The sequence below is a fragment of the Felis catus genome, chromosome A2 (assembly GCF_018350175.1).
Source record: "Felis catus isolate Fca126 chromosome A2, F.catus_Fca126_mat1.0, whole genome shotgun sequence".
NCBI classification, from domain to species: domain Eukaryota; kingdom Metazoa; phylum Chordata; class Mammalia; order Carnivora; family Felidae; genus Felis; species Felis catus.
In genome coordinates, this window is record NC_058369.1 from 19,295,855 (window position 1) to 19,319,420 (window position 23,566).

Consider the following 23,566-nt stretch of genomic DNA (forward strand, 5'->3'; position numbering starts at 1 on the left):
CGACGACCACCGCAAAAGGCCACTCGGAGACAGACTGTTTCTAGAGGCCAGCTTTACTGTGCTAGACCAACAGGGTCCCCACATCCGCCCTTGCCTTTGCCCCCGCCCAGGCCTCCTGCTTGCTGAGGCAGCGCCCTCAGCCTACCCGCTGGGTAGGGCAGGAAGTGGGGAGCGCTTTACTGGGGGAGATGGGGCGGCAGCTGTACCCTTCCCCCGCTGTGCTCACCACCTGGGAAGCTGGGGCTCTGGCAGACGCTAGGCTGAGATCCTGAGGTCCAGGGCACATTCTGAGTGGGTTGTACCGCATGGGTGGGTGGCCCTCAGCGGCTGTAGCCTTCACTTGGCTCTGTCACCTTGGGCTGCCAAGACACAAGCCTTTCCATGCTTCTCCCAGTGCTTGACTTGGCACTCCCTGCAGGCAGGTGGGCCGGTGAGCATGCAGTGCTTGTGGGGGGTATGGAAGTGTGGCTTAGGAGTCCAAGGTCCTATAATACCCTCACCTGCAGCAATACCATTCATTCTGGCATCGCGAGCAGCGTTTGGAGGCCACTGCACTGCAGTAGGCACAGCGGGGCCGCTCTGGAGCTATTGCCTCTAGCACGTCCAGCCTGTAGGTCTCAGCCCATCTAGGAAAGAGGTCAGGAAAGCCTGGTTGGGCCTGGCCAGTGGGGGCACAAGAACACCGCTGCCTGTGTCCATGCCTTCTTCGTGTCTCCCACCCCTTCTGCCCACTCAGCAGGCCACACCTTCGTGCCTGCAGCCGCAGGTCTTGCTCTGAGGGGCTGAATACATGCCGCAGCTGGTACTTGGCAATAGCCTGCCACTTGCCTCTGTTCTCTCTCTCTAGCCGCTCCCAGATTTCTGGGATCTGAGGGAGAGAAGTGGAAAGTGTCAGGGAGGAGCTGGCAAAGTGGACAGTGGTCCTGAGCAACTAACTTGCTAGTCCCTACCTGTTCCAACACCAGGTCCTTCTTAGGGGGCTGGGTTTCAGTCAGGGCCAGGTGGGCCAGGAAGCCCTGCAGGCCTGCCAGGTTGGGAAGCTGGTCGACCAGTGTGTCTGTGAGGAAGGCCTGAAGCTGCAAGGGAATCCGGGGGAGGCCAGTGTGAAGTGGTGCTGACCAGAGAGGGCCTAGGCTGTGCTGGGTTGAGGTGCGTGTGGGGACCTTGTGCCACTAGCTGTTTCATCACCTGAGGTCCGAGGTCTGGAAAGAGGACTGGGGCTGATGTAGGTGGACAGTGATAAACAGCAGGGGTGGGATGGGGTGGAACGGGGTGGTACTAATGCAGGAGGAGCTCCCCACCTTGAGTAGCTGTCCCTTGGCAAAGCTGGTGAAGCAGTAGCGGGCCCGGGCTTCGTGGCTCAGTAGCAGGTTGTACAGGGCAATCCACACCTGCCCATCCAACTTGCTCAGCTTTTGCTGCTCTGAGGGGGCCACTGTCTGCCAACGGCCACCCTCAAATTGCTGCAGCTTGCCTGGGGAGAAGAAACCAGTGCACTGGGAGCAGGTGTTGCACACTCTGAGTCAGACAGCTGCATGGGCTGGGGTGCTGCCCAAGTGCACGACTTGCCCAGGAGGGGGTGCTGCTTGCTCCAGAGCAGGGGAGTCCTTGGTAGTAGACACACAGGCCTTGCCTGCTGCGGAGCCCAGGTCGAAGCCCATCTTGGGTGAGGCATCCTGGTATCCTCTATGGGCTAATGGGCAGAGTTTGTCTGCCTGTGTGTGCAATCTGCCCATACCCATAAATCCTGGCGGATGTTCTGGAAGCAGTGAGCTGGGGCTTAGGCAGTTCAGGGAGGGTTTACCTCCTTCCCGCCGGCTCCACGGATTGTGCTCCAGCAGTTCAACCAGGAGGCAGGGCAAGTCGTGGGTACTGAGCATGCGGTTCAAGGTGCTCAAGGAAAGGCTAAGGGTGGTGGTGGAGAGAAGCGAACAGAAGCTAAAGGCCCAGGCTCTCAGCCTTCCACTGAAGGTCCCAGGCCTGGCAGAGCTGCCCACCTGTCCACACAGTCTGTAATGTAGCGCAGCACTGAGAGGGCCTTCGATGCGATCTCAAACTCCATCAGCTCTGCCTGCTTCTGCAGCTCCTGGGGGGCGACATGGTGCTCAAGCTGGGCCACCCCCTGCTGCCCAGGCCTCAAAAGAGCCTGATCTAGCCATTGACACCCCCAGGGAACCTCAGCCCACCTGCATGGGGGTGCTGGACTGGCACTCCTCCTCTTCAGGAGGGCCACCACGGCTACTCCGGGCCACCAGTAGAGTCAGTTTTCGGTGGCAGTAGTCTATCAAGTCCAAGACAGTGTCCTCTGCTGACTCACACACCTCCTGAGAGGCAGGCAGATGGGAAACATTCTGTCTCTGATGCTCTTTCCACATAGACACAACCTCCCTCCCTGTCAGGCCCTTGCTGGGAGCAGTAGCCAGTGGGCAGGGCTGATGCCTCACCTTGTGGAAGAATACTGTCTCCAGAAGGTTGATGATGGAGGCCTCATGGTGCACCTGTCAGAGAAAGAGGACAGAGCCTGGGGATACTGAAGGAAGGATGCTATTACCATCTCTCTTCTCTAGTCCAGGGCCCTCTATAGGCATGGGCAGGATATGACCCAGGAACCCAGCTCACCACCATGTATATGGGAAAAGTGTTCTGGGGCTTGAAGTCCTCCAGTCTGCACAGCACAGGGAACACCTTCTGCTTCCACATCTCCACTGCAATCAGCTCCTCAACTAGCGTCGGGATCTTTGAGGGGGAGGGGAAGGACGGATGAAGTAGGCCTACCTTGGCCTGTTAATGCTCCCACCCCTGGCTCAGCCCAGCCCAACTCTCCTCAAACTCTTCTGGGTTCCTAGATTCTCCTCGTAGGCACCTTCCCAACCTCTCTCCGGCACCTTAGACCTTCATTTCTAGCTGCCCTCAAAATCTCTCTGGGGACATCCTCCATGCTTCTTGTTATTGGCTCTTGCTTTGTCCCTAGGCTGCCTTGCTCCACCCTGCACCTACACCCTTGTCCCCTCTACCTCTATCCAGACCTTCCTTCAGGCTGGCTCTCCTGCTCATGCCCTCTCTCTTCTTGTCTCTGTCCTCTGGACTTCCAAAGTTCTGGTGTGTCTTGACCTCACTCTTACTCTGGGCCCTGCAGTTTCCTAGTCTTCTACCCTCACCCCCATTGGGGGGGGGGTCCACCTTTTCTTCACAGAGGAAGCTTTTTGTCAAGTGATATCTCAGGTCACCTATTCCAGCCACCTCCTGGCTCATGTTCCAGCCAGGTTGATCCCTGATTTCCAACTCCTCTCTCAAGTTAGGAAGGGTGCCTCCTTCCATGCCAAAGCCCCACCCCCTTTTCAGTGAGGGCCCCCTCTGGCCTGACAGACTATTCAAGGATGTCTTTAGAACTTAGGCCCTCCCCCCACAGCCTAGGCTGTTGTATGATCCATGACTATCTTCCAAATCAACCCACACCTCACACTTGGCCTGGTGTGCCAGGGTCTTGTCCAAAGGGGTGCAAAGTCAAATGTGCAACACACTCCTCTCTTTTCCCTTGGGGAAGACAAGTGTACCAGACAGAGGGAAGCACAGGCACCCAGGGTACTCTTGAGCAGTAGAGTGGTGGTGTGGAAGGTGGTAGGAAGGCAGGAACCCTGTTTGTGGCCCCAGCATACCTTCCCATGGGTGACCAGCAGCTCCTGGATGGGCTCGCCCTGGCTGGCTGTAGCATCAAGGATGGCCTGCATGTTCAGCTTCTCCAAGTTCTCATGCTGCTGGTTCCATCTGTCCCAGAGAGCAGGGGTGTATGTGCATTTGGGTGCACATATGTGCATTAGGAGTGGAGTGAGGGCCGGGTCCTATTGAAGCCTAACCTGATCCCAAGGGGCCAGAGAGGGCTCAGGACCATACATCCCCTAACTTGAGCTTTGTCTTCTCACCTGGAGACTCTTCCACACCGGGTACCCTTCCCCCCCAGTGTCAGGCCTGTAGTCCCCCATTCAAGGATTCTGACCCCAAAACTCCTCCTGACCCTGATCCAGCTGCCTCACCCTCCGGATCCGATCTCGCGCAGCGGGAAGCTGCGCAACCCCCGCACCAGCACGGCAGCCTCTCCCGGCAGTAGCAGCTCCAGGTCGCCCATATTGTGGCCGGGGACCGAGAGCGGGAAGGCAGGATTCAGCTGACCCTGGGCAGCAGCCGACGCTGAAGTGAGGGTGCTGAAACTCTCGAGGACGACCGAGACTCGCAGGGTCGACGTCTTGGATACAGCCGTTGCGGAGTGGTTGGGGCGCGTGGGTCCGCGCCGCCATGGAAACGGTTAGTCCAGCGCCTGCGCGCGCTGCGCAGGCTCCGGCCCCGCCCCCGTCCACCTCGCTTTTCCGGCTGCAGTTAGCCCTCTTTGGACTCCCAGAACTTTCTCCTTCACCGCCTGCGGCTCACGGGTCTGCCCTGAGTACCGGACTCGGGTGGCCTAGGCTTCCTCCTAGGACATCAAATCGACCCGCACGGGGATGGGGTCACCTCGCCCCCACCAGCCCTTCCTGCAGCAGCTCTACCTCGGCTGTACCGCTTCTGCGTGGTTTCCTGCCTCCAGTAGGTCTCCTGCCCGACTCCACCTGTTGGCTCTATCCCCTAAAGTACTGCCCAGTGCCCACGTCTCTCCATTCTAGCCTAGGAGGCTGCCAGCACATGTCATGAAGTAACTGCTGTAGTCTTTTTCTAGGTGCCTCTGTGGACGCTTCTAGTCCTCGAAATAATGTCCAAAGCAGCTTATCAGCAATTCTGCAGTATTAAGGTCTTGCCCCTTCCTTACCTCAGTACTTCATCTGTTGTCCCTCTCCCCATTGCTTCCCATGTGTCAGCCCCAGTGGGCCTCTCTTGGATTCCTTACACATTTTTTTTTTAATGTTTATTTATTTTTGAGGGGGGGAGAAGCAGAGAGAGAGGGATACAGAGGATCTGAAGCAGGCTCCTGCTGACAGCAGAAAGCGTGATGCAGGGCTCCAGCCCACCAACCGTGAGATCATGACCTGAACTGAAGTCGAAAGCTTAACCGGCTGAGCCACCACCACCTGAGCCACCCAGATGCCCCAGGTTCCTCATACATCCTAAAGTTGCTTTTACTTTGCACCTGTTCCCTCTGCCTGGAATACTCTTCCTCCTTCAGGCCTCAGTTCAAGTCACCTCAGCGAGGCCTTCCTTGCCCATTTAATCCAGGACAGCCCCAGCTCCCACCCCAAGTCATTCTTCATCACAGCTTCCTGATTGTTTCTTTCGGGCTGTTATTTCAGTTTATAATTACCCGGCACATTTACTTGTCCATAGCCAGTCTTGCCCACCAGATGGCGCACCAGGGTGCCAGGACCTCGGCTATTTCACTGCCAGTTCTCCAATGGCTGGTTTAGAGGCGGTACTCAATAAAGACAGGTTGAAATGGGTGATTTTATTCACAGAAGTGAGGGTCAACCTTGAGACAATATGGACTAGTCTACTGGTCTAGCCCTCATGTACCAGGCAAGGCTTAGCAGGACAGAGTAGCCACAGCCATGTGCCTAGACCAGGCCACCCCAGTCTCACTTCCAGCAGATGATGATGTTGGGGTCATTTTCCAGCCGTTCATCAAGCTCGTGGTAGCTCATGCCTATTTGGGACAGTGCAGGTGAGGTGAGTAACCATGACTTGACCACCCTGCCCTGCCCCAACCTTAGCTGAGCTGCCTGCCCCCACCTGTTTTGCAACAGATTTCATCGTAGCTGTGGCAGCCTGTGTAAAGCCGGGCAGGATGGCTCCGCTCCTCCCGAGACACCCGCACAGGATACTTCTGTAGTCGTCGGATGAGGTTCTTCATAAGCCCGAACTGGATAAGCTTCCTGGGGTGGGGTTGAGGGAGAGGGGGATGATGCCCTGGCCAGGACTTCCTCCAGCCAGGCCAACTCTTTCCTGCAGTCTCCCTTCCCATTTCGTCTCAGTGACCAGACTGGCCTCCAAACACATCATCTCCAGAAAGCCTGCCTGGACTAGCAGTGCCACATGATTCTGCTCACTGGGAATCTCCTGATTCCTCTCTAACCCGGGGCTCCAGAGAGATATAGAGTATCTGCCTTCAGGCAAACCCCTCATGCCCCTGGGAATCCCCTTCTGACCGTTCATCAACGCGCTGCAGCTGCTGGGGGTGGCGGCCAATGAGGTCTCTCACAGTAGTGCCAGGGCTCAGACTGCAGTACAGCTGGAACACATCCCGGAGACTGGCCCTCTTGTGCCCTGTGGGCACCAGGGGTCAGATCTGCTTGTAGCTCTGCCCTCCCCAAGATGGCCTCCCCGAGAGCCCGCCACTACCTTGCTTGGTCACATAGGATAAACACGCTTCCTGCAGGGACTTGTCATCTACCAGGTCCTGGACCTTGGGTGTCGGGCAGTACACATTGGAATACTGGAAGGTAGCAGGAGGCACAGGGGGCTCAGTGAGGGGCTTGGAAGTCTGACACAGCCCCAGTCTGGCCAAGCCACATGATCCACTCTCTGCTTAACCAGACCCCAGACTCACCTACCTGGAGGATGGACACCAGTGTCACAACGCCATAATACCTGGGGGAGATAGTTGTGCTCAGCTTCTGAGGGCCATGCCTTCCCAGCCCCCACACTCAGGGTCCCAGGGCTCTTTCCTGGCTAGCAACCCTGTCCTGAGTGTGACTGTTGCCGCACTTACAGCAAGTTCTGGATGGCAATGCGCACCAGGTTTAACTCCACATCTGCCTCTGCTGAGATCTTCTGGACATGGCGGAAGCCGTCAATGTAGGGCAGGATCTGGGCAGGGCAGGGCAGGGTCAGCAGGGATGGGATGAGGCCAGGGCTGTGGCCAGCTCTACGTGATGATACCCAGGGAGGGCTAGCACACCTGTTGTGTGGTGAGGTCCCACTGTGAGTTGAAGAAATCCTCCTTGTCTTTGGTAAAGACAGGCACATCGTACTCCTGGGCCACAGGAGGGTCAGGTCGCTGCTCAATCACCTTCAAGTGGATGGTGTTGGACTCATCTGCAGGGGACCCACCCATATCTTCAGTGTCATCTCCTTTAAGAGGCCCTCAATTACCCTCCGGTCCTCCCAGAAGCCCTTGATGGAGATGGGTAGCTCTGGGTAGGGCCAGTCTCCCCCTTCCCCTCTACTTTAAACTCTATGCCTAATGTGGGGCCTGAACTTACGACCCTCAGATCAAGACTCACATGCTCTACTGACTGAGGCAGGCAGGCGCCCCAAATCTTCCCCTTTCATGGAAGAAGAGATAGGTCCAGAGAGGGAAAGGAATATGCCCAAGGAACATGGAGCATGGCCTCCAAATCCTAAATCCTAACATGCGCTGGACCTTGGACATCATCAAGCCAGCTCATGGCTATTTATTGGCCACCAATTTGTTCATTAGTCTTGTCCATGGCTGGGCTTGCCTTCCCCTGCTATGTTCCTATTCTTCCTCTACCCCTTTGCTGTCCTTGCAAAGGCTGGGCCATACCGATGGGCAGAGTGCACCGGCCTGAGGCATTTAGCTCCTCCAGCAAGATGGTCATGATGGGCACCAACTTCTGCTTGCTCTCCTCTGTTGACACGAAGCTGCTCTCTAGCTGAATGGAGCATGGACAACATGGTGGGCACACCCTGGGACCCCTGGCCAGCATCCTGCCCTGGCAGATTCCTAGGTCTGGAGGGCTTTGGAAACATTTGTCTGCCTGCCCATCCACTCAAGCCCATTGTGTTGCAGACCTCCAGTGTGGTCAGGTAGCCAGCCAGCTTTTTGACGATGGGCTCAAGGGCACAGGTCTTAGCCTGAGCATCACACACGAAGCCTAGGTTGAAGAGCAGGGCATTGCGGCTGTACTTCTTGTGCTCGATGCATACAGGGCAGCCGATCAGTTTCTTCTCCATGGCTGTGCTGGATGGGGGGAACAGGTGGGAACAGAGTCAGGTTCTTTCTGCTCCCAAACTTGTCCTCTCCTCCTGGGACATCCCCCGCCTTCCCCACTAGGGCCTCACACAGTGATAAGCTTGTTCTGCAGCTCTGGCTTGGTGATGATGTACACTTGGACTGTGTCAAACAGCTCCCGGGAGATGAAGTCTTCAGGGACCTGGGAAGCGGAGTGGCAAGAGGCCCCTTAGTGGACCTGGGGACTAGGCATAATACCTTGGGGGACCCCCAAGAACTAAGCCCTCTTGTCCAGCGTTTCACCTCTCTCCCATCCACCCAGGCCTACTACTCCTTTGTGTTTCCAAACACACTCCAGGTTCTCACCTGCCTCCCGTCTTTTGCATATGCTGTTTCCCCTACCTGGCACACACTCGCCTCCATCTAAATTCCTAAGCATCCAGGGATACTGTAGGACCGCGCATCCCTACCTCTCTTGGGAACTGATACCTCCTCTGGGTCCCCACAGCCCGATTTCTCACAGTCACTGTCTATGGCATGTTTGTTTGCTCCCCAACACTGGGAGCCTGGGACCTGGGTCTGAGTATTCTCTCGGTTAATGATTCTCCATGAATGAAGGAGTGGTGTGACTGCGTGCAGCACGGGGCACGGGAATCCTCTGCTTCCAGGCAGCCTGCTTGAGCTCGCGAGAGCGTCCCTCTCCCCGTCCCCCTCTGCCCCCAGCCCCGCGAGCCCGGATGGCACCTGATAGGTGATCTTGGGTCCCAGCGTGGGGTGGAACTCGCTGAAGAATATGCATTCGATACGGCAGCCGCTGCCCATGGCGCCAGCAGAGCCCAGGTCTGTAGTCTCTGACGGCTGGACCCCTTGCGAACACCCGTCGGAAACAGCCCGAAGGCCTGGATGGTGGATCAAGCACGCTTGCGCACTCACACCCGTCAAGCTGTCTGCTCAACGGCGCCTGCGCAGCATGACCGAGAGGTGTGGCGCGGGGGTGGGGAAGCTTGTCCCAGGAAGTCCCGGGTAGGTAGACGTCGCACCCGGAAGTAAAGCGGCTCCGCGACGGAGCTGCAGTGCGCGCGACAGGGGCCTGAGTATCCCGCTTTCTTGGGAAGAAACCACCAAGTCGGGTCAGTGCTGCAGGTGAGGCAGGCGAGTCCCTAGCATGTAGGGTCAGCACGCCAGCGGCACGTGGGGAGACTGTGCGCGAAGGGATTCAGGCTGTAAAGTCGGGAGCAGATGGGAACTACAATACCCGTAGCGCTTCACGCGCTTCCTGCTGGCGCTCCCGTCCGGCGATGGCGTGATGCACGCTGGGATTTGTAGTCTATTACTCGGCCTTGCGCATCCTACCTGGAAGGTGGGCCAGTGATCAGTGCCAGTTCAGATACTGGGTACACGCTGACAGGCTGCCAGCCCTCGCCTACTTCTTGGAAGAGAGTGGCATTCCTGCCCTGCAACCCTTGCTCCAGTGTGAGGAGTGGACAGCAGGCACTTGAGACCCTTGCTCATTCTACTATGCTTTCAGGCTCCAGCCACTGGCCCGGTTGACCATGGCCCTTTCTGTGGAGACCGAGTCGCACATCTACCGAGCTCTGCGCACTGCCTCTGGGGCTGCTGCCCACCTTGTGGCCCTGGGCTTTACGATCTTTGTGGCTGTGCTTGCCAGGCCTGGCTCCAGTAAGTAGAATTCATAGTTGACTTCTGGGAAGGAAAGTGCCCCTTCTCCTGGGGAGCAGGAGCAATAGGAAGCCGTGGGCCTGACTCCTGGGAAAGGCTTGGTTGGCTGGGGGACATCGTATGCTGGAGGAAAAAGTGGGGAGGAAGTGAGTGTGGGGGCTCTGTCAGTTTGGCCAGAGTACCTGGCTCTTCTTTCCTTGTCTTGGTGCTCCACTTGGCTGCCTTGTGTGAAGTGCTAGGAGAAGGAGGGAGGCCTGCCAGAGGAGTGGCAAAGCATGGCCTCTGCTCCAGGGAGGGACCAGGAAGCAAGGATAGGTATGGGATGAGCTTGTTGCAGTAACAGGGGCCTTAGTATTTTGGCAGCACTTCCTCGGGCGATGCGCTGCCCATTTTCCTCAGACTGTAGGGATCGGTGTGGCTGGGTTCTTCTTGCCTCAGCCTCACAAAGCCTCCTCTTCATTCCAGGTCTGTTCTCCTGGCACCCCATGCTTATGTCTCTGGCTGTAAGTAGTGGCCCTGGCCAGCTCTTAGGGGCGGGAGGGAGCATAGTTCCGGGTGGTAGCCCGGGTAGCCTCTGAATCCTTATGGATGCTTAATATCTCTTTGGAGGGGTGGAATGTGGAACTGGAGGAGTCGCATGCTCCAACACCTGCCTGTAGTATATAAACCAGACTTGAACCAGAATGTTCAAAACCCAGGGCAAATTTGCCTAAGCACAAAATGAGGCTTTATCCACCTTCAGGCAAGAAGCTTGGAAAATGATTTTTGAGTGTACCTGTGTCTCTTTTTACCTTAATTTATGGTGATGCATCTAATTTTCCCTGAAATAGTGCACCCATGTGGCCAGCTCTTGCCAAGTAACTGTATCCAGCCCTGTGTTAGGGAAACAAAGCTTGTGAATCATTTATAACTGCCACATCTCAAACCTTGTGTTTGCTGGGTAATATAGCAGACATGACATTTCAAAATAGCACCTAGGAAGAAATGTGGAGAGGTATATACCTCTTGCCAGTTACTAAGGGCAGATGTCCTGTCCCTGATAGAGCTCCCCACTCTTGCCCCTCCAAATGGATACTCTTGTCATTGGGTAGAGAATGGAGAGGGGGAATCTGCCCACAGTGACTGGCAGCTTAGAAAGTTATCTGAAGCTTTTTTTCCTGACTTAGTTTCCCATCCCTGTTTCCCCAGTTCTCTTTCCTGATGACCGAGGCACTGCTGGTGTTCTCTCCTGAGAGTTCGCTGCTGCGCTCCCTCTCACGGAAGGGCCGAGCACGCTGCCACTGGGTACTGCAGCTGCTGGCCCTGCTGTGTGCACTGCTGGGCCTAGGTCTTGTCATCCTCCATAAGGAACAGCTTGGCAAAGCCCACCTGGCCACGTGGCATGGGCGGGCAGGGCTGATAGCTGTGCTGTGGGCCGGGTTGCAGTGCTCAGGTGGGGTGGGGCTGCTCTACCCTAAACTGCTGCCCCGCTGGCCCCTGGCTAAGCTCAAGCTATACCATGCCACTTCTGGGCTAGTGGGCTACCTTCTGGGTAGTGCCAGCCTCTTGTTGGGCATGTGCTCCCTCTGGTTCACCGCCACAGTCACTGGTGGGGTCTGGTACCTTGCTGTGCTATGCCCTGTCATTACCAGTTTGGTCATCATGAGTCAGGTGAGCAATGCCTACCTGTACCGCAAAAGGATCCAGCCATGAGCTCTTCCCAGCCTAGAAGCCTGGATTTGCCCCTCAGTGTAGTAGCGGGGGCTGGGGCCTCCTGGATTTTCTCAGCTAAGTCATGAGGACATCTCAGGCACTGGGGAAGTCTAAAGTAGGAGTCTTGTGTGTGACATTTTTTGCTTGCTCCTCATGGTGGAGTGCTTCCCCTTTTCTTCTGTACTGTCCCAGAGGAGCTTATGGATGATGTCTGGATGAAGCTGGGGTTGCAAACCTACTTCCCCAGCAACTCAACTCATACTTGTACTGGTATGTCTGGAAATTACAGGAGAGAAAAAAGCAAAATAAAGAAGAATGACTGAAAAGACCGGATGGGAGGAATAGCTTAGAACTGGGGATAGTTCTCACTAATGCTGTCAGAGTGAAGAAACAGGCAGCTAGGCAAGATGGGGACCCCTGTCCCTGGCTGCTCACTGAGGGGCTGAAGCTCTCCCAGCACATGAGCTCTGAGATCTGGCTGCTGAGCCTCCTGTGCCCTCCTGTGCCACCCAGGGCCCTAGATGGGTGGCCCTAGATGGTACAGCTATGTGTCCTTTCACTCTCCCACCTGCATACTGTGCTGGCATAGCCAAACTGGTGGTTAGATGTGGACAGTGACACGGTGGGAGCTGGGGATGGGCTGTTTCCATAGGTGTCAAGCACTGACCACTGTCTTGAGGGTGAGCAATCGATAAGAACACTCTTTATGGTAGAGAGGCCCTCAACCATCCGATCTTCTGGGCAGAGCCTCCCTGACTGGGAATCAGAGAGAGAGAAAATGAGTAAGTATTGGAAGTGACAGCTCTGGGAAGGGTGTTTAACAGTGGGGGTAGGGGGAGTGGGGGCAATAGGCTTCTTACTCAGCTGGAGCTGGCAGGGAGACCAAGCCCTTGAACCTAGAGTAAAGTCCCTAACTTTGCAGTTGAACATGATGAGGGGGCTGCCCAAGGTGGTCTGATAGAGCCCAGGAGCCATACCTCAAAGAACTGCTTTATTGATACTGCGAGGCTGGGCTTCACTGCCCACTCAAGTGGTCCTGTAGAAAATACTTGGGAGCCGTGGCTCTTCTGGCCAAGAAGCAGCCATAGCCACAGCAGAGGGAATCAGAAATTTTCACATGAACATAGTCTTTCTGAGGGTGGGCAGGAATGTGCAGCCCTGCACTGGCTGGACCCCCAGAACAGTTTTGGCAAATCCTTGCCTTGGCTCAGGGCTCTTGGCAACCAGTATCAGGCATCAGGGTTGGCCCAGGAAGTGTGGCACCACTGTCCCTGCAGCCACTTGCTTGGGGCTGTCTGCTGAGGTACAGTCTTACCTCAGATGGCCCGGGCTGGCTGACACTTCAGAGGCCCCATGCCTGGCATAGTGGTTGTCTGGAGTTGGAACCAGGTAGCAAGAGTCCTGGGTAGTGTTGGCGAGAGATAGCAGAAGGCTGTGGAAACCCCCAGCAGCCCTTCTTCCTTCTCAGAGCAGTCAGTGCCCTGGAGTAGCTGAGAGGTGTCAAGGGGGGGCTTGGGAGAGGAGGCGCCTACACTCAAGGTGGTCTGGAGTTACAGCTTCGGCGGAGCTGCCTCGAAGGTGATCAGGCTGGATTCTGGGGCAGCCCCCTTCCCTGGGAGCATGGGGGCCTTGTCTGAGGGTAGGGGGCTATCCATCTTGGCCCCTGCCTCCTCTTCATCGTCATCCATGCTTGGCCAGACGGACTGGTCCTCCACTCTCTTCAGCCGTTCATTGAGGGCCTTCAGGGCCAGTTGCCTGGAGCCAGAGGAAAGATGACAAGTCACTTGGCTCATGCCCTGTACTCTTCCCCCCTGAAGCTGACTCCCCCTACCACCCAGATTTCTCTCAGAATTCTATGTATTCCCCTTCACCATGCAGGGCCCAGGGCTTCCCAGGGACTGGAGAGGGCCACCTCTGCCATCAGAAGAAGGACCCAAAGGCTGTAGAGCCTCCCCTTCATAGCCAGGGCACCTTCAGGCTGAGAAGGCCATCAGGGTGTTTGCCATACTGTCCACCAGGCCAGTCCCACGAATGATTCTGAGGGTGGTGCCTAAGCATGGGCAGAGTTGGTACCCCAAGAAAGATGGGTGGAAGGAGTCCCTGAACATGGGAGTTTCTGCCTGGGCACTGGTATCACATCCAAGGAGAGAGTTATTACTTCTTCCTCTCTCCTCATTAGGGGTGTTTTGAGTCTCCTGGCAAGGGTCTGTGGGGAATGCTGGAATGCAGGCACCTACCCTGGATCTCAACCTGGGAAGCAGGTCCAACTTGGGTCAGCCCACCCCTCCTGACTCTAATGTTCTCCTTCCCAGAAGAATCCCCAAAGCCACCACTACCGGTGTTAGAGCAGTGAACACCAAGTCCTTGCAGAAAGAGGAGGAACAGCCCATTTGGACGGGACACAGGCCAAAGCTTACTGGTTCCACTGGACAAATCCTTTTGGATCTCACTTGGGGGGAGGTGGGAAAGTTGACTAGAAGATATACACGTGCACTTGGGACCCTAGTCTACCAGGAGGTAGAATGCCCGTGCTGCCAGGCAAAACTTTCACTAGTGGTCACCATGAAACCCTGATGCCTCAACCTGTTTGTGCTACAAGCATGGGGGAACAGCCTGTAATAGCCTTCCAAGTTCCAGCAGAGAACCAAAACCTCCACCATACCAGGGAACGTGACAGAAAAGGCAACAAGAACACAGGTGCAGAAAACCCAAGCACAGTTCCACCCTTTCCTCCAGCCTGACACATGGCGAACTGGCATAAACAGGACAGTCCTTCCCTGTGCTACCCAGGCTTCCATCCTGGAGACTGCCTTGTCAGTTCTGTCTAAAGTCTGCCAATGTAGAGAGGTAATGGCATGCTAGTCACTTCCTCACAAGAGTCAAAGATAGGAAACCCTGTCTCCCCACTACTAGTAGCCATTTGGGTTTGGGAGTGGCATGCTGCCAGATGTCCAACTGCTTGGAGTAGTAACAACCATAAGGCTACGTCAAGAACCCACATCCTGACAACCTCGCCTACCCCAACCTGCCATTTTCTTGGGCCTGAGCAGAGGTGTTTTGAAATGTCAGCCAACCCTAACAGTCCAAGACTTCTCACTAAAGGAGGAGTCACCACCGTGTCTTGGCCCCACCTGTAGAGCTGAGGACAGCTCAGTTTCTACCAGGCCCAACCCTCTTCTTGGTCCCATCTTCTCCACTGTATAAAATGAAGACAGACCTGTCTTTAGAATTCATCAGCCATAGACACAAACTGTAGGGCCAACAGTTATGCCCCGCAGCATGCCTTGTGTACTTTTCAACATCCACCACCTTAGGCCATAGTAATCTGCAGCCCTTTCCCCTGCTGGAAACCCCTTCGTGAAAGGGGTGTGTCCCACACTGAAATCCACAGCCCCAGTGGAGAGTAAGCACAGGGATAACTTTTCAGCTGAATTCATAAAACTGTCTGCCAAGAATCCATTTCACAGGTGAGCAAAAGCAGAAGCTGACAGGAGGAACAAAGCCTGCTCCAGGCTTCACTACTAAAAGAACTGCCTCAAAAAAACAAGAACTCTCAACAATAATGTTGGAAATAGAGCTGTTACCACTCTGGTGAGTCAACAGACCTGGGAGAGAGAGAGAACGAGCCAGAAAGCTGGATTAAAAAAAGATCTGCCCTGCCCTGGCCAAGGTGCGTTCAGTGAATAATTCATCTGGGACTCCAGATGGTGCAGATGGCTTGGTTTACAGATAATTAAAAAGGTTGTCTCCACTCCCTGTGTGGTCAGCAGACTCCACAGTGGGTCACATGGCCTGTCCCCTGGGTTTGGTGACACATACATGCTAGAAGGACGGGGTGTAGTATCCCAAGTTTCCCTCTCAATAAGTGGCAGAGAAGCACAGCATATGAATTTTTAAGATCCAGGAAGAGGACATGGCTCAGCATTTTGAAATTGGGGTGGCCCAGACTGCCTAATAAGAATCCCAGGTCTCTTTCTCTGTTCCTCCCTCACAGGGGAAAAAGGACCAGCAGGTCGTTTCTGGCTCCCATAGGACCAGTGTCTAGGATTCCGAGTTTCTGACATGATTAGGATTATGTGTATCTGGCCATTAACCCCTCACACAGTATAAAAGGACACTGGGCATTTCTTGGGGCTTGTTAAGTAGCCTGAGTGTTGAGAAAGGCAACTTTCACTCCTTAATGTTGGAAAACACCTACTGGAGCCCAGACTCCTACATGCTGAGTTTCTCAAAACCACAAACTGGATTTTATCTCTGAGTCTGCCCCAACACCTGACCCTTGGCTGCCAGCCAACATACAGCAAGTATAACAGACGATATGGGGCTTGATCAATACTCTCCTAGTTCAACAAGGTTTTGGAATACTCCACAGTACCTTCTCCGTTCTGCATCTTGAGGGTCTGTCCCTGGGAGGCTGATGGTGATGGAAGACGGGGCACCTACATCATAGCGCTTCACTGTCTTCTGGCATATCTTTACCTTCACCAGGAGGCCGTGCACCAAGTTCGCCAACAGCCCCACCACGGGCTGCAGAATCTCAGGGAAGAAGGTGGCAAAAGCGAAGTGGTCAGCCATGTCCCCTCGGCCTCGGCTATGGCGCTGGTAGAAGCGAAGATAAACCCAACTGGAGAGCAGCCCAAAGCCATAGGAGGCCAGTGCTGGGCTCTGGAGCAGCGTGGCCAGCCGCAACAGCAGCAGCAGCCCCAACAGCAGCATAGGCACCACGCTGACACGCACCTGGGGCACACGCAAGACCACACAGTCCCCCATGGTTTGCTTGAGTGCCACCAGGACACCACCTAGGAAGCCCAGGGCTCCGTGGATGCGGATAGTGAAAAGGTAGACCAAGTTGAAGGAAGCCATGTAGGTGAGGAGGTAGGCGAAGGCCCCCAACAACCCCACTGACACGTTCACCACTGAGAAGAAGATGAGCAGCTCCAAGGCCCCCCAGAGGGGCTCCAGCAAACGTCCAGCCACCACCACCGTGGCAAGACTGATAGCCACATCCCACACGTGCTGTTCCATCAGCCCATGGGTGGCCAGGGTCCAGATCCAGAAGTTGGGCGGAAAGAGGTAGCCTGGGGTAACCGCCAGGCAGCCCGTGTCCACGGCGAAGGACAGCAGGTAGAGGAAGAGTACTGTCGCACACAGGGCCTTCACTACCACGCTGGCGCTGGCCAGGATGGCCCCCAAGTGCTGGCGGGCGCCCGGTAGGGCGCGCTGCATCTTCCCGAAGGGCGTCGGCCTGGGGGAAGGGTCTAGTGTGTTAGGGGCCTCCCCGGGGCCTCGCCCCAGTCCGGCCCCGACGGGAGGCCCGGGCCCGGCCTAGTCACTGGCCTATGGCCCCGGTGAAGACTCCACTTCTGGTCGGGTTGGCTCCGGTCCCAAAGGGTCAAGTTGGGCCTGGTCGCGGGGCCGGGGCCTAGGCCCCTTGCCGGGGACCTGAGGGAAGGCCCTGGGAGGCTTCTGCACGTCTGCTCGCCTGCCTGCCCTGTGGGCCCCGCGCCGAGCTGACCGGGCTGGCGTTGATCTCAGGGCTCGGCCTATTCCATCCACTCGGGGGCCCTACGATCTGCGTGGGACTGGAGCCTAGTTCTGGGCCCCAGTCAAGTCTCGTCAGCTCCGGCTCGGCCTCGGTCTTGGCTACGACCGTACCTCCTCCCTTCCCAGGCACCGACAAACAGGGTGCTGCGCTTGCGCGCTCCCGACTGCGGTGGGATGCCCTTCCGGCTCTGCGGCATGCTGGGACATGGAGTCCTCAGCCGAAGCCGGGGACGAGCGGATATCAACTTTCTGGGTAAAACTACAAGTTCCAGGAAGCTGCGCTCCCGAACCGTTCCAGTTGGTAAGGGGAAGGTGTGCTTGGGAGTTGTAGTTCTCAGGACAGTTTCCGCCTGTTGTCGGGGAGTGGGGAGGAGTCAATAGCTTCGCTAACCTGGAGGAAAGCTGCGGGTACCCGCGCGGCAGCGAAACTGCAGACACGCGCTTGCTGAATTTCCTGGGAACAGTAGCCCCGTGCATGTACATCTGAATACTTCTGAGTGTGTCTTTGTGGACAGGTGTGTGGGTAAGAATGTTGATGGTCTTGGTGTGCGTACCAGTGTGCAGGGACTCCCGAAACTTCCGCAGCCTGGTGGTGTGTGTCTGATCCAGGTTGTATGGGTGTATGAGACCTGACCCAGATTGGAATTCTTGCTCTTCCATTTGGCGGCTGTGCGACACTGGCTAAGATTCCTCAATTTCATGGACGTAAAATGGAGATAGTTTTACGGTGAGGGTTCAAGGGGACTGTGGTGTAAAATGCCAGTCCACTCTGGGGGCTCAGTGAGTGTGTTGCCCAGGCTGCCCTTGTTACAAGTGTGGTGGCACTGCGACTTGAACTCAGGTCTCCTGTCCCCAAAATGGCAAGGCTGGACTGCTTTTAGTGACTCTCTTCCCCATCACAGATTTCTTATCTCTGGCCTTGAGGAGGAGAGATCTCCCCCACAAACTTGGGCCAGGGTGGCCCAGGGCCCTCACTTCACTGCATTGGTAGCTTCCAGCAGTTTGTGTCCTGTGCAAACTGATTTTTTGGTGTATTTACTTTTTAAAAATGTGCATATAGTTAAAACAATTATATGTGACAGAGCACATGTATAAAGTGCAGAATCCCTTCCTTTCGGCCACTGATCTCAGTACAACTTCCGACCTGCGCATAGCCTTCTAGGTTACAAAAGGTGTTGACAGTCTTTTCTTTGTCTAGGGTCTGGACTTTAATTTGATGCCAGAGAGGGTTGCCAGCTTTAGCAAATCAAAATACAGGGTGTTCAGTCAAATTTGAATTTCAGATAGGTGAATAATTTTTAGTGTAAGCATGTCCCCAGTTTTTTTAGTATTGTTGTATCATACAATATTGGAAACATACTAAAAAAATTCATCATATATCTGAATTTAAATTTGACCGGATGTTCTACATTTTATCTAGCAACCCTATCCTGGGACCGAGCAGGCATGGGAGGGCATGGGAGCTCTCTCAGGGGTTACTAGTTAGGCATTGCTCTGTGGCCAACCACTGCAGGAGGAGTGAGGAAGAGTGTCTTTGCTAAGGCCCAGAATGTCCTCCTGCATTTATTTAGTATCCAATGCCCCCCAACCAGGTCACCTCAGGTTTCTAGCTGAAACCTTTGCTGATTTCTTGCCTTTCTCACCAAGCAAGAGAGGAGACTTAGTCTCTGTTCGTTTATCTGTCTATGGGGATAAACTAGTACCAAGTCTAAGGTGTAAGCTGACTGCCTACCAGGTGAGTGCAAAGTGTGTTGTGAGTAAGCATCAGCAGTATTAGGAAACCTCTGTTGGGGGGGAAAAAAAGGAAACCTCTGTGCTGGTGGTTACTAGTTTCTCTCCTTGAAAACAATGTGAAGGGTCACATGGAAGTAGGGTTGATTATTAAGAGAGTTGGGATTAAAATGAACAAGGGCACAGGGCAGGCCAGAGGGAGGTCTGAGAGGATTCACAGAAACTGATTCAGTTTTGGGTTCCAGAATGAGCAGTGGCAGTCAGGGAGAACACTGGGCCCTGGGCCTCCCCTCAACTGAAAAGGAGCCATGGTCATGCTTATGGGTGGACCAGACCCTGGCCTTCTCTGGATAGCAGGATGGGCCCTCAAACACCAGGTCATGGACTTGGGCCAGGTATTAACTCATCGCTCCAAGTGGATGACCTGCCCACTAGGCCCTGGTGGTCTGACCTGGTGGCTAGATGCCTTCTTAAACTCAAATTTCATCTGTCTTCTTTCTTCTGTCATCCTGGCCTTTAAGGACAGCTTTTCTCAGAGATTATCTGAGATGCAGGATGTCAAGGATCTGGTATTTAGGAAGCCCAGGAAGCGTCATGCCCTACACCTACTGGGTACCTGGGTTGCAATAGCCTTCATTCCCAGTTGAGTATTAGGTGGGACTTTGAGGTCATGGCTACCTGTCTTCAAGCTACCCAATTCCCACCCTGAGGCAGACACAGTGGATGGGAACCATTTGAAGTGAAAATATGAACGTTATTTAATAACTGATCTTCTGTAATAAACCATTTGAAAATATTTTACAAGGAATCACACACACGATATTTTACAAAGTTTCTTGACTTTTTTGTCACTGTTGTTTTTCTGACTTGTCTGTACAAAATAGAACAACAACCAAAAAAAAAAAAAGGGCAGAGAAAAGGAAATGGCCCCCCAGTCCCCCACAGATCCCCCGAGCCCGAGGTGAGGGGGCAGCCAGGTCGGGTGGGTGATGAGAAGGATTAGACCCAGCTGGGGGTTGGACAACTACCTGATGGGGATTGTTTGTCTGTTTTCCTGTTTTTTAAACTTAAAATATATATTTATTTTTCTGTATATGTTTCTTTTTTATTTTTATATTCTCCATTGAGCACCTGACTACACTACAGTTACACACACGCCCCCGCAAGACATGGCTGGCATCTAGGCTGGGTGTACAGCATGGGTGCCCACCCTGGCACCAGCAGCGGGCATGGACCATACACACACACTGAGAAAGCAACAAGCAACGTGACATTAATTAATGGAGCCATTAATTAATGCATCACCCTCCCCCCTCCTCCCAGTCCATCTGAACCTCTTGGCCACATCCCCCTGCTCTCCCGTCCCCCACTCATCCCGTGCCCCCAGGCTGGGATGCCTATGGGGGAAATGATCAGAATGAATGGTGTGAAGACATGTGCCTGGGCCCAGCCTCTGTGTGTGCACAGAGTGTGTGCATGTGTGTGTGTATGCGTGCAGGTGTGTGTTCAGCAGGGGAGAGCAGTTTGCTCCCCCTCCCCCATTGTGTGAGTGTGAAGAAACAGGGAGTGGAGCACAGGCCTGAGTGTGTAAGGGCCAGATTGGGGGTGGGATAGCCCAGCCAGGAGTGATTATGTCACTCTGGCTAAGGCAAAGGGCAATGTCTGGTGAAGATTCCTCTGCCAAGAGGTGCAGGCAGTGGCATGTGGTCTCGCTGGGGGCCTGACACTAGTGCGAAATGGTTACAATGAGCACCTGGTGGGGTGAGGGACATTTCCAGGACACTGGTGGCTAGGGTGGGACAGAGGTGAACCCCCTGTCCCAGCATTTGGCACTGTTTGACATTCAGCTTTAGAGATAGAGGACCAGCTGGGCTGCAGGTCAGATTAGAGGTGGGCAGTGAGCAGATGAAGTGTGCATGTGCCAACCCTCCCACCAACCCCCTGCCCTGTGTAAGGCTTTGTGAGCCCCTACCCCCACCCCATCCCATGGTGTGTGTGTGTGTGTGTGTGTGTGTGTGTGTGTGTGTGTGTGTCTGTGTATGTGTGTTCGTCCTCCTAGGTAAGTCTAATGTGAATCCAGTTTCTGCCCTCAGGGCTCCAGGTGTTTATGGGGTTGTGTCTGAGCCAGTGTCACTGTCACTGGCCTGTCACCTGCAGGGCTGGAAGAAGGTGGGAGGTGGCTGTAGGCCTGATAGGGGCAGGAGCCATTGAGGGGCTGCCTCAGGACCTCCCTCCTGCCAGGACTTAAGATGGGATGCACAAGCCTCAAACTGCCCATCTCAACTTCATTATTCCCAGGGAATCCAGATTTGGTCCTGGGTGGGACATAAAGGCCAGGTTAGAGAAGTCCACCTGGGGCAGGGCCTGGGTCTCCCACACAAAGGGAGCCTTGGGGCAGGGTGGGCAGTGGAGGCCTGGTTTGGCACCAGTACTGTGGCTTCCCTGTCCCAGCCCTCAGGGGCGGGTGAGTCCAGTGGGAATAGAGGGTCTGGGGTCACTTTGACAGTTCGGCGGCGAGATGTGGCTTGGGGGCCAAAGACCTGCGGCACCCTCCTTTGGGACCCCCCCCCCCCCCCCCTTCCAAGGCTCAGACTTGGGCCTGGCTACTCAGGTCCTTCGGTGAGGGAGGAAGTGAGGCTCTAAGGCGGGGTGTGGGGGGGGGCAGGGGAGAGGCGGGGAGGCCTGGGGAGGGGCAGGAGGGGGCGCTCAGACGCGGCGCGAGGCGTGGGCGTGGACTTGGGGCTGCGGCCGAGGAGGCAAGCCCAGGAGGAGCAGCAGCTGCAGGGAGACCAGGACGCCCAGCGACGGCGGGAAGGAAGCTCCGCGGCCGCAGTCTGAGGTATCTTCCTGCGGGAAGAGGCAAGGTGCAGGTCGGCCGGGCGGCCCAGGGAAGGGAGGGGGGCCGGGATGTAAAGTGCGCCGCCCCCTCCTCACCGTCGCGTTGTAGTCAAAGCAGATATGCGGGCCTCTCCGGTATCGCGGTCTCTGCACCAGTTCACACTGCTCCGGGCCGTCCGCTGGGCATGGGTGGGGAGTCAAGGAGGCGGCAGGGCACTGAGGGGCACGCGGGACAGGAGGGGGCGCGGGCGGCGGGGGGCGGCGGGGGCAGGATACAGTGTGTCTCTTTCTGCAGAAGCCGGCCACCCTCACACTGGCTGCACAGAGGCTTCTCGGCCACCACGAAGAGAAGGTTGGTGTTGGTCAGTCTTTGCGCGTGGAACAGCCTGGAGGCAGTCCGGAAAGGCGGGGCTTTGAGACTCGCCCCGCCCCTCCCCGCTGTAGCCCGGGTCCCGCTCCGGGCCGCGCCCACCCGGCAGGCCCCGCCCATGGTCCCACCAGGCTACAGCCAGCCCTCCGGTCCCGATCCCCGCGGGTACCTGGAGCAGTTTCCGCAGTCGATGATGGCGTTGTAGGAGGCGTTCACCGACCCGAAGTAGTACTGGGTCTGTTTCATGACGCAGCTGCTCTCTCGCGCTTCGGGGTTCCCCTCAGCCTCCGCGGGGTCTGCGAGGGCCCAGAGAGCCTCAGCCCCACCCATTCACCCTGGCAAGGTCTCGGGTTTCAGCCTCGCTCAACTTTAAGCCCCGACCTCCCTTTGGGATGGGTCCGGGCTTAGACTGGGGAGGGGGTTCGAGGAGGGGCCTCTAACGCCCCACCTACCTGCCTGAAACCAGCTGTGATAAATGAGGCCATAGAGAAGCTGCTGGAACAAGGACCTGTAGGGCAGGGGTCACTGAGTGGGAGTGGTCAGCAGAGGCCAGTGCCCTGCCCCACCACTTCTCTTGAGCCTTCTGGTCAGGGAGCACCCTTCCTCCGCTCCCTTCCCCTTTGGACTCACCAGGCTGCAGCCGAGGTCCACCAGGCCAAGTTAAGGAAGTCTGCAATAGTGGGCTGCAGTGGAGAGAGGGGCATGGGCTGCTACTGCTGTCCCGGAACCCGGGTCACCCCCAGCTCTCTTGTCAGAGGTGGAGCGTCATCTGTGGGCAGGTCTCCCAGCCTCCCTCCCTCCCCCCCCCCCCACGTTGCCCCCCATCTCCAGACCAGGCATTGCTGGGGCTCACCACAAAGACCCCCCGGGGTGCAGCACCCAGGTTGCCTGGGGGTTGGGGGGCGCAGGCTGCCTGATAGTCGTAGGACTCTTTGCGGGTGTAGAAGGAGTTATTGTAGAGTGCCAGCATCAGGTTGGCATCCACCTCACTGAAGAACCTGCCCACCTGGGAATGCCAGGAGGGAGTGGTAGTCACAGGGTTGGCAGTGCCACAACCCCAGAAAGCTCAAACCTTGGCCTCCTCCTTCTACCCTCTCCCTGACCCTCACCTGGTCCCACTGATGATTCTGGTTTGACAGCACCAGGAATCCCCCATCATCAATGAGGACACAGAGCAGGTCCTGAAAGGTGGAGAAGGAGGGGGAAGATGGAGAGGGGCTCAGGCCCAGACCTTCCTCCCCAGACCCTGGCAGTCGGGTGGTTGGGTAGAAGGGGCACCACTCCCCCAGTTGTGATAAAGCTGTAAAGGGTGGGATGTTGAGACCCCCAGGCCAAACGATAGGCTAGGAGTTGCAGTTGGGATTAAGAAATCAGGGATCAGGGTAAGCTAGGGTTTGGGGCACACACACCTCATTGTTAACCTCGCAGTCCATCTCACAGTGGCTGCTGGGACCACACTGCTGGGCAGAGAGCAAGGACCATAAGGTGCCCGCCAGTTTTCCCCCTCCCATCACCCTTTGTACATCTAGATCCCCAGGCCATCTACAACAACCACTGCCTCCCCATAGACACAGGAACCACTCTGAGTGGTAAGGATTTCCGGGAGACTCTAGAATGGGTTTTGCTGGGCTTACTGCCCCCACACCTGCCCAAGTACCTTCTGAGGCTGGTCCTGGTGGGTACGGTTGCTGGCTAGCACCTTGAACTTCTCGGCCCAGGCCTCTAGGTCCAGCTTAACACCTACCACTATAGAGGAGAGCAAGGGGTCATCAATGCCCGCCTTCCTGGGCAGCACCCTGCCCATCGTCTCTTTCTCC

At 55.8% G+C, this 23,566-nt stretch overlaps 5 protein-coding genes across 22 annotated transcripts in view; 1 reads left to right on the forward strand and 4 right to left on the reverse strand.

The window, feature by feature from the left end:
- Positions 1-35: 35 nt before the first annotated feature.
- ZMYND10 (zinc finger MYND-type containing 10) lies at positions 36-4,285 on the reverse strand. Of its 4 annotated transcripts, none has more exons than XM_011291731.4 (12): positions 4,032-4,281; positions 3,657-3,765; positions 2,620-2,736; positions 2,445-2,498; positions 2,187-2,324; positions 1,998-2,110; positions 1,805-1,905; positions 1,302-1,474; positions 951-1,076; positions 747-868; positions 501-626; positions 36-412 (listed from the first exon to the last, which is right to left on the reverse strand). In XM_011291731.4, exons 1-12 carry the CDS (start codon positions 4,121-4,123, stop codon positions 337-339), a joined length of 1,347 nt encoding a protein of 448 aa, XP_011290033.2. In that variant the 5' UTR covers positions 4,124-4,281; the 3' UTR covers positions 36-336. The 4 variants fall into 4 exon arrangements, with proteins under 4 accessions (XP_011290033.2, XP_003982314.2, XP_011290038.2 ...); XM_003982265.6 differs by having other exon boundaries at positions 1,998-2,086; positions 4,032-4,278; XM_011291736.4 differs by lacking the exon at positions 951-1,076 and having other exon boundaries at positions 4,032-4,285.
- Positions 4,286-4,420: 135 nt separating this feature from the next.
- LOC101095404 (transmembrane reductase CYB561D2) lies at positions 4,421-11,595 on the forward strand. 4 transcript variants are annotated; one of them, XM_023249076.2, is made up of 4 exons: positions 4,421-4,575; positions 9,423-9,574; positions 10,040-10,077; positions 10,763-11,595. In XM_023249076.2, exons 2-4 carry the CDS (start codon positions 9,448-9,450, stop codon positions 11,264-11,266), a joined length of 669 nt encoding a protein of 222 aa, XP_023104844.1. In that variant the 5' UTR covers positions 4,421-4,575; positions 9,423-9,447; the 3' UTR covers positions 11,267-11,595. The 4 variants fall into 4 exon arrangements, with proteins under 4 accessions (XP_023104844.1, XP_019677637.1, XP_006928871.1 ...); XM_019822078.1 differs by lacking the exon at positions 4,421-4,575 and adding an exon at positions 8,688-8,875; XM_006928809.5 differs by lacking the exon at positions 4,421-4,575 and adding an exon at positions 8,896-9,037.
- NPRL2 (NPR2 like, GATOR1 complex subunit) lies at positions 5,405-8,770 on the reverse strand. Its single transcript, XM_006928811.4, has 11 exons — positions 8,639-8,770; positions 8,005-8,096; positions 7,735-7,903; positions 7,487-7,595; positions 6,878-7,014; positions 6,689-6,786; positions 6,531-6,567; positions 6,319-6,412; positions 6,126-6,243; positions 5,710-5,852; positions 5,405-5,623 (listed from the first exon to the last, which is right to left on the reverse strand). The coding sequence occupies exons 1-11, from the start codon at positions 8,714-8,716 to the stop codon at positions 5,556-5,558; spliced, it is 1,143 nt and encodes a 380-aa protein (XP_006928873.1). The 5' UTR covers positions 8,717-8,770; the 3' UTR covers positions 5,405-5,555.
- Positions 11,596-12,240: 645 nt separating the features above from the next.
- TMEM115 (transmembrane protein 115) lies at positions 12,241-16,965 on the reverse strand. Its single transcript, XM_003982268.5, has 2 exons — positions 15,642-16,965; positions 12,241-13,021 (listed from the first exon to the last, which is right to left on the reverse strand). The coding sequence occupies exons 1-2, from the start codon at positions 16,490-16,492 to the stop codon at positions 12,817-12,819; spliced, it is 1,056 nt and encodes a 351-aa protein (XP_003982317.1). The 5' UTR covers positions 16,493-16,965; the 3' UTR covers positions 12,241-12,816.
- A 2,309-nt stretch (positions 16,966-19,274) lies between these two features.
- The window catches only part of CACNA2D2 (calcium voltage-gated channel auxiliary subunit alpha2delta 2), a 143,915-nt gene continuing 139,623 nt past the window's right edge, over positions 19,275-23,566 (reverse strand). For 5 of the 12 annotated variants that reach the window (XM_045050543.1, XM_045050530.1, XM_023249017.2 and 2 more), the window contains 10 exons: positions 23,407-23,495; positions 23,159-23,209; positions 22,859-22,930; positions 22,603-22,755; positions 22,380-22,432; positions 22,202-22,257; positions 21,919-22,045; positions 21,656-21,765; positions 21,476-21,564; positions 19,275-21,388 (listed from right to left, as the gene is read on the reverse strand). In XM_045050543.1, the coding sequence (XP_044906478.1) occupies positions 21,248-21,388; positions 21,476-21,564; positions 21,656-21,765; positions 21,919-22,045; positions 22,202-22,257; positions 22,380-22,432; positions 22,603-22,755; positions 22,859-22,930; positions 23,159-23,209; positions 23,407-23,495 (941 nt within the window). In that variant the 3' untranslated portion in view covers positions 19,275-21,247. The remainder of the gene's footprint in view (positions 21,389-21,475; positions 21,565-21,655; positions 21,766-21,918; positions 22,046-22,201; positions 22,258-22,379; positions 22,433-22,602; positions 22,756-22,858; positions 22,931-23,158; positions 23,210-23,406; positions 23,496-23,566) is intronic. The other 7 variants (XM_045050536.1, XM_045050525.1, XM_045050516.1 and 4 more) reach the window with 3 other exon arrangements.

Excerpts from the sequence above, each read along its gene's own strand:
- ZMYND10 (XM_011291731.4), bottom strand. The coding sequence starts at position 4,123 with ATGGGCGACCTGGAGCTGCTACTGCCGGGAGAGGCTGCCGTGCTGGTG. Across the intron at positions 3,766-4,031 it reads CGCGAGATCGGATCCGGAGG|ATGGAACCAGCAGCATGAGA; the intron begins GTGAGGCAGCTG and ends TCTCTGGGACAG. Across the intron at positions 413-500 it reads AATGAATGGTATTGCTGCAG|GGAGTGCCAAGTCAAGCACT; the intron begins GTGAGGGTATTA and ends ACCTGCCTGCAG.
- LOC101095404 (XM_019822078.1), top strand. The coding sequence starts at position 8,688 with ATGCATTCGATACGGCAGCCGCTGCCCATGGCGCCAGCAGAGCCCAGG. Across the intron at positions 9,575-10,039 it reads GCTTGCCAGGCCTGGCTCCA|GTCTGTTCTCCTGGCACCCC; the intron begins GTAAGTAGAATT and ends TCTTCATTCCAG. Across the intron at positions 10,078-10,762 it reads CCATGCTTATGTCTCTGGCT|TTCTCTTTCCTGATGACCGA; the intron begins GTAAGTAGTGGC and ends CTGTTTCCCCAG.
- NPRL2 (XM_006928811.4), bottom strand. The coding sequence starts at position 8,716 with ATGGGCAGCGGCTGCCGTATCGAATGCATATTCTTCAGCGAGTTCCAC. Across the intron at positions 7,015-7,486 it reads CCGGTGCACTCTGCCCATCG|ATGAGTCCAACACCATCCAC; the intron begins GTATGGCCCAGC and ends GGTCCCCTGCAG. Across the intron at positions 5,624-5,709 it reads TGAAATCTGTTGCAAAACAG|GCATGAGCTACCACGAGCTT; the intron begins GTGGGGGCAGGC and ends TGTCCCAAATAG.
- TMEM115 (XM_003982268.5), bottom strand. The coding sequence starts at position 16,492 with ATGCAGCGCGCCCTACCGGGCGCCCGCCAGCACTTGGGGGCCATCCTG. Across the intron at positions 13,022-15,641 it reads CAAGATGCAGAACGGAGAAG|GCAACTGGCCCTGAAGGCCC; the intron begins GTACTGTGGAGT and ends CTCTGGCTCCAG.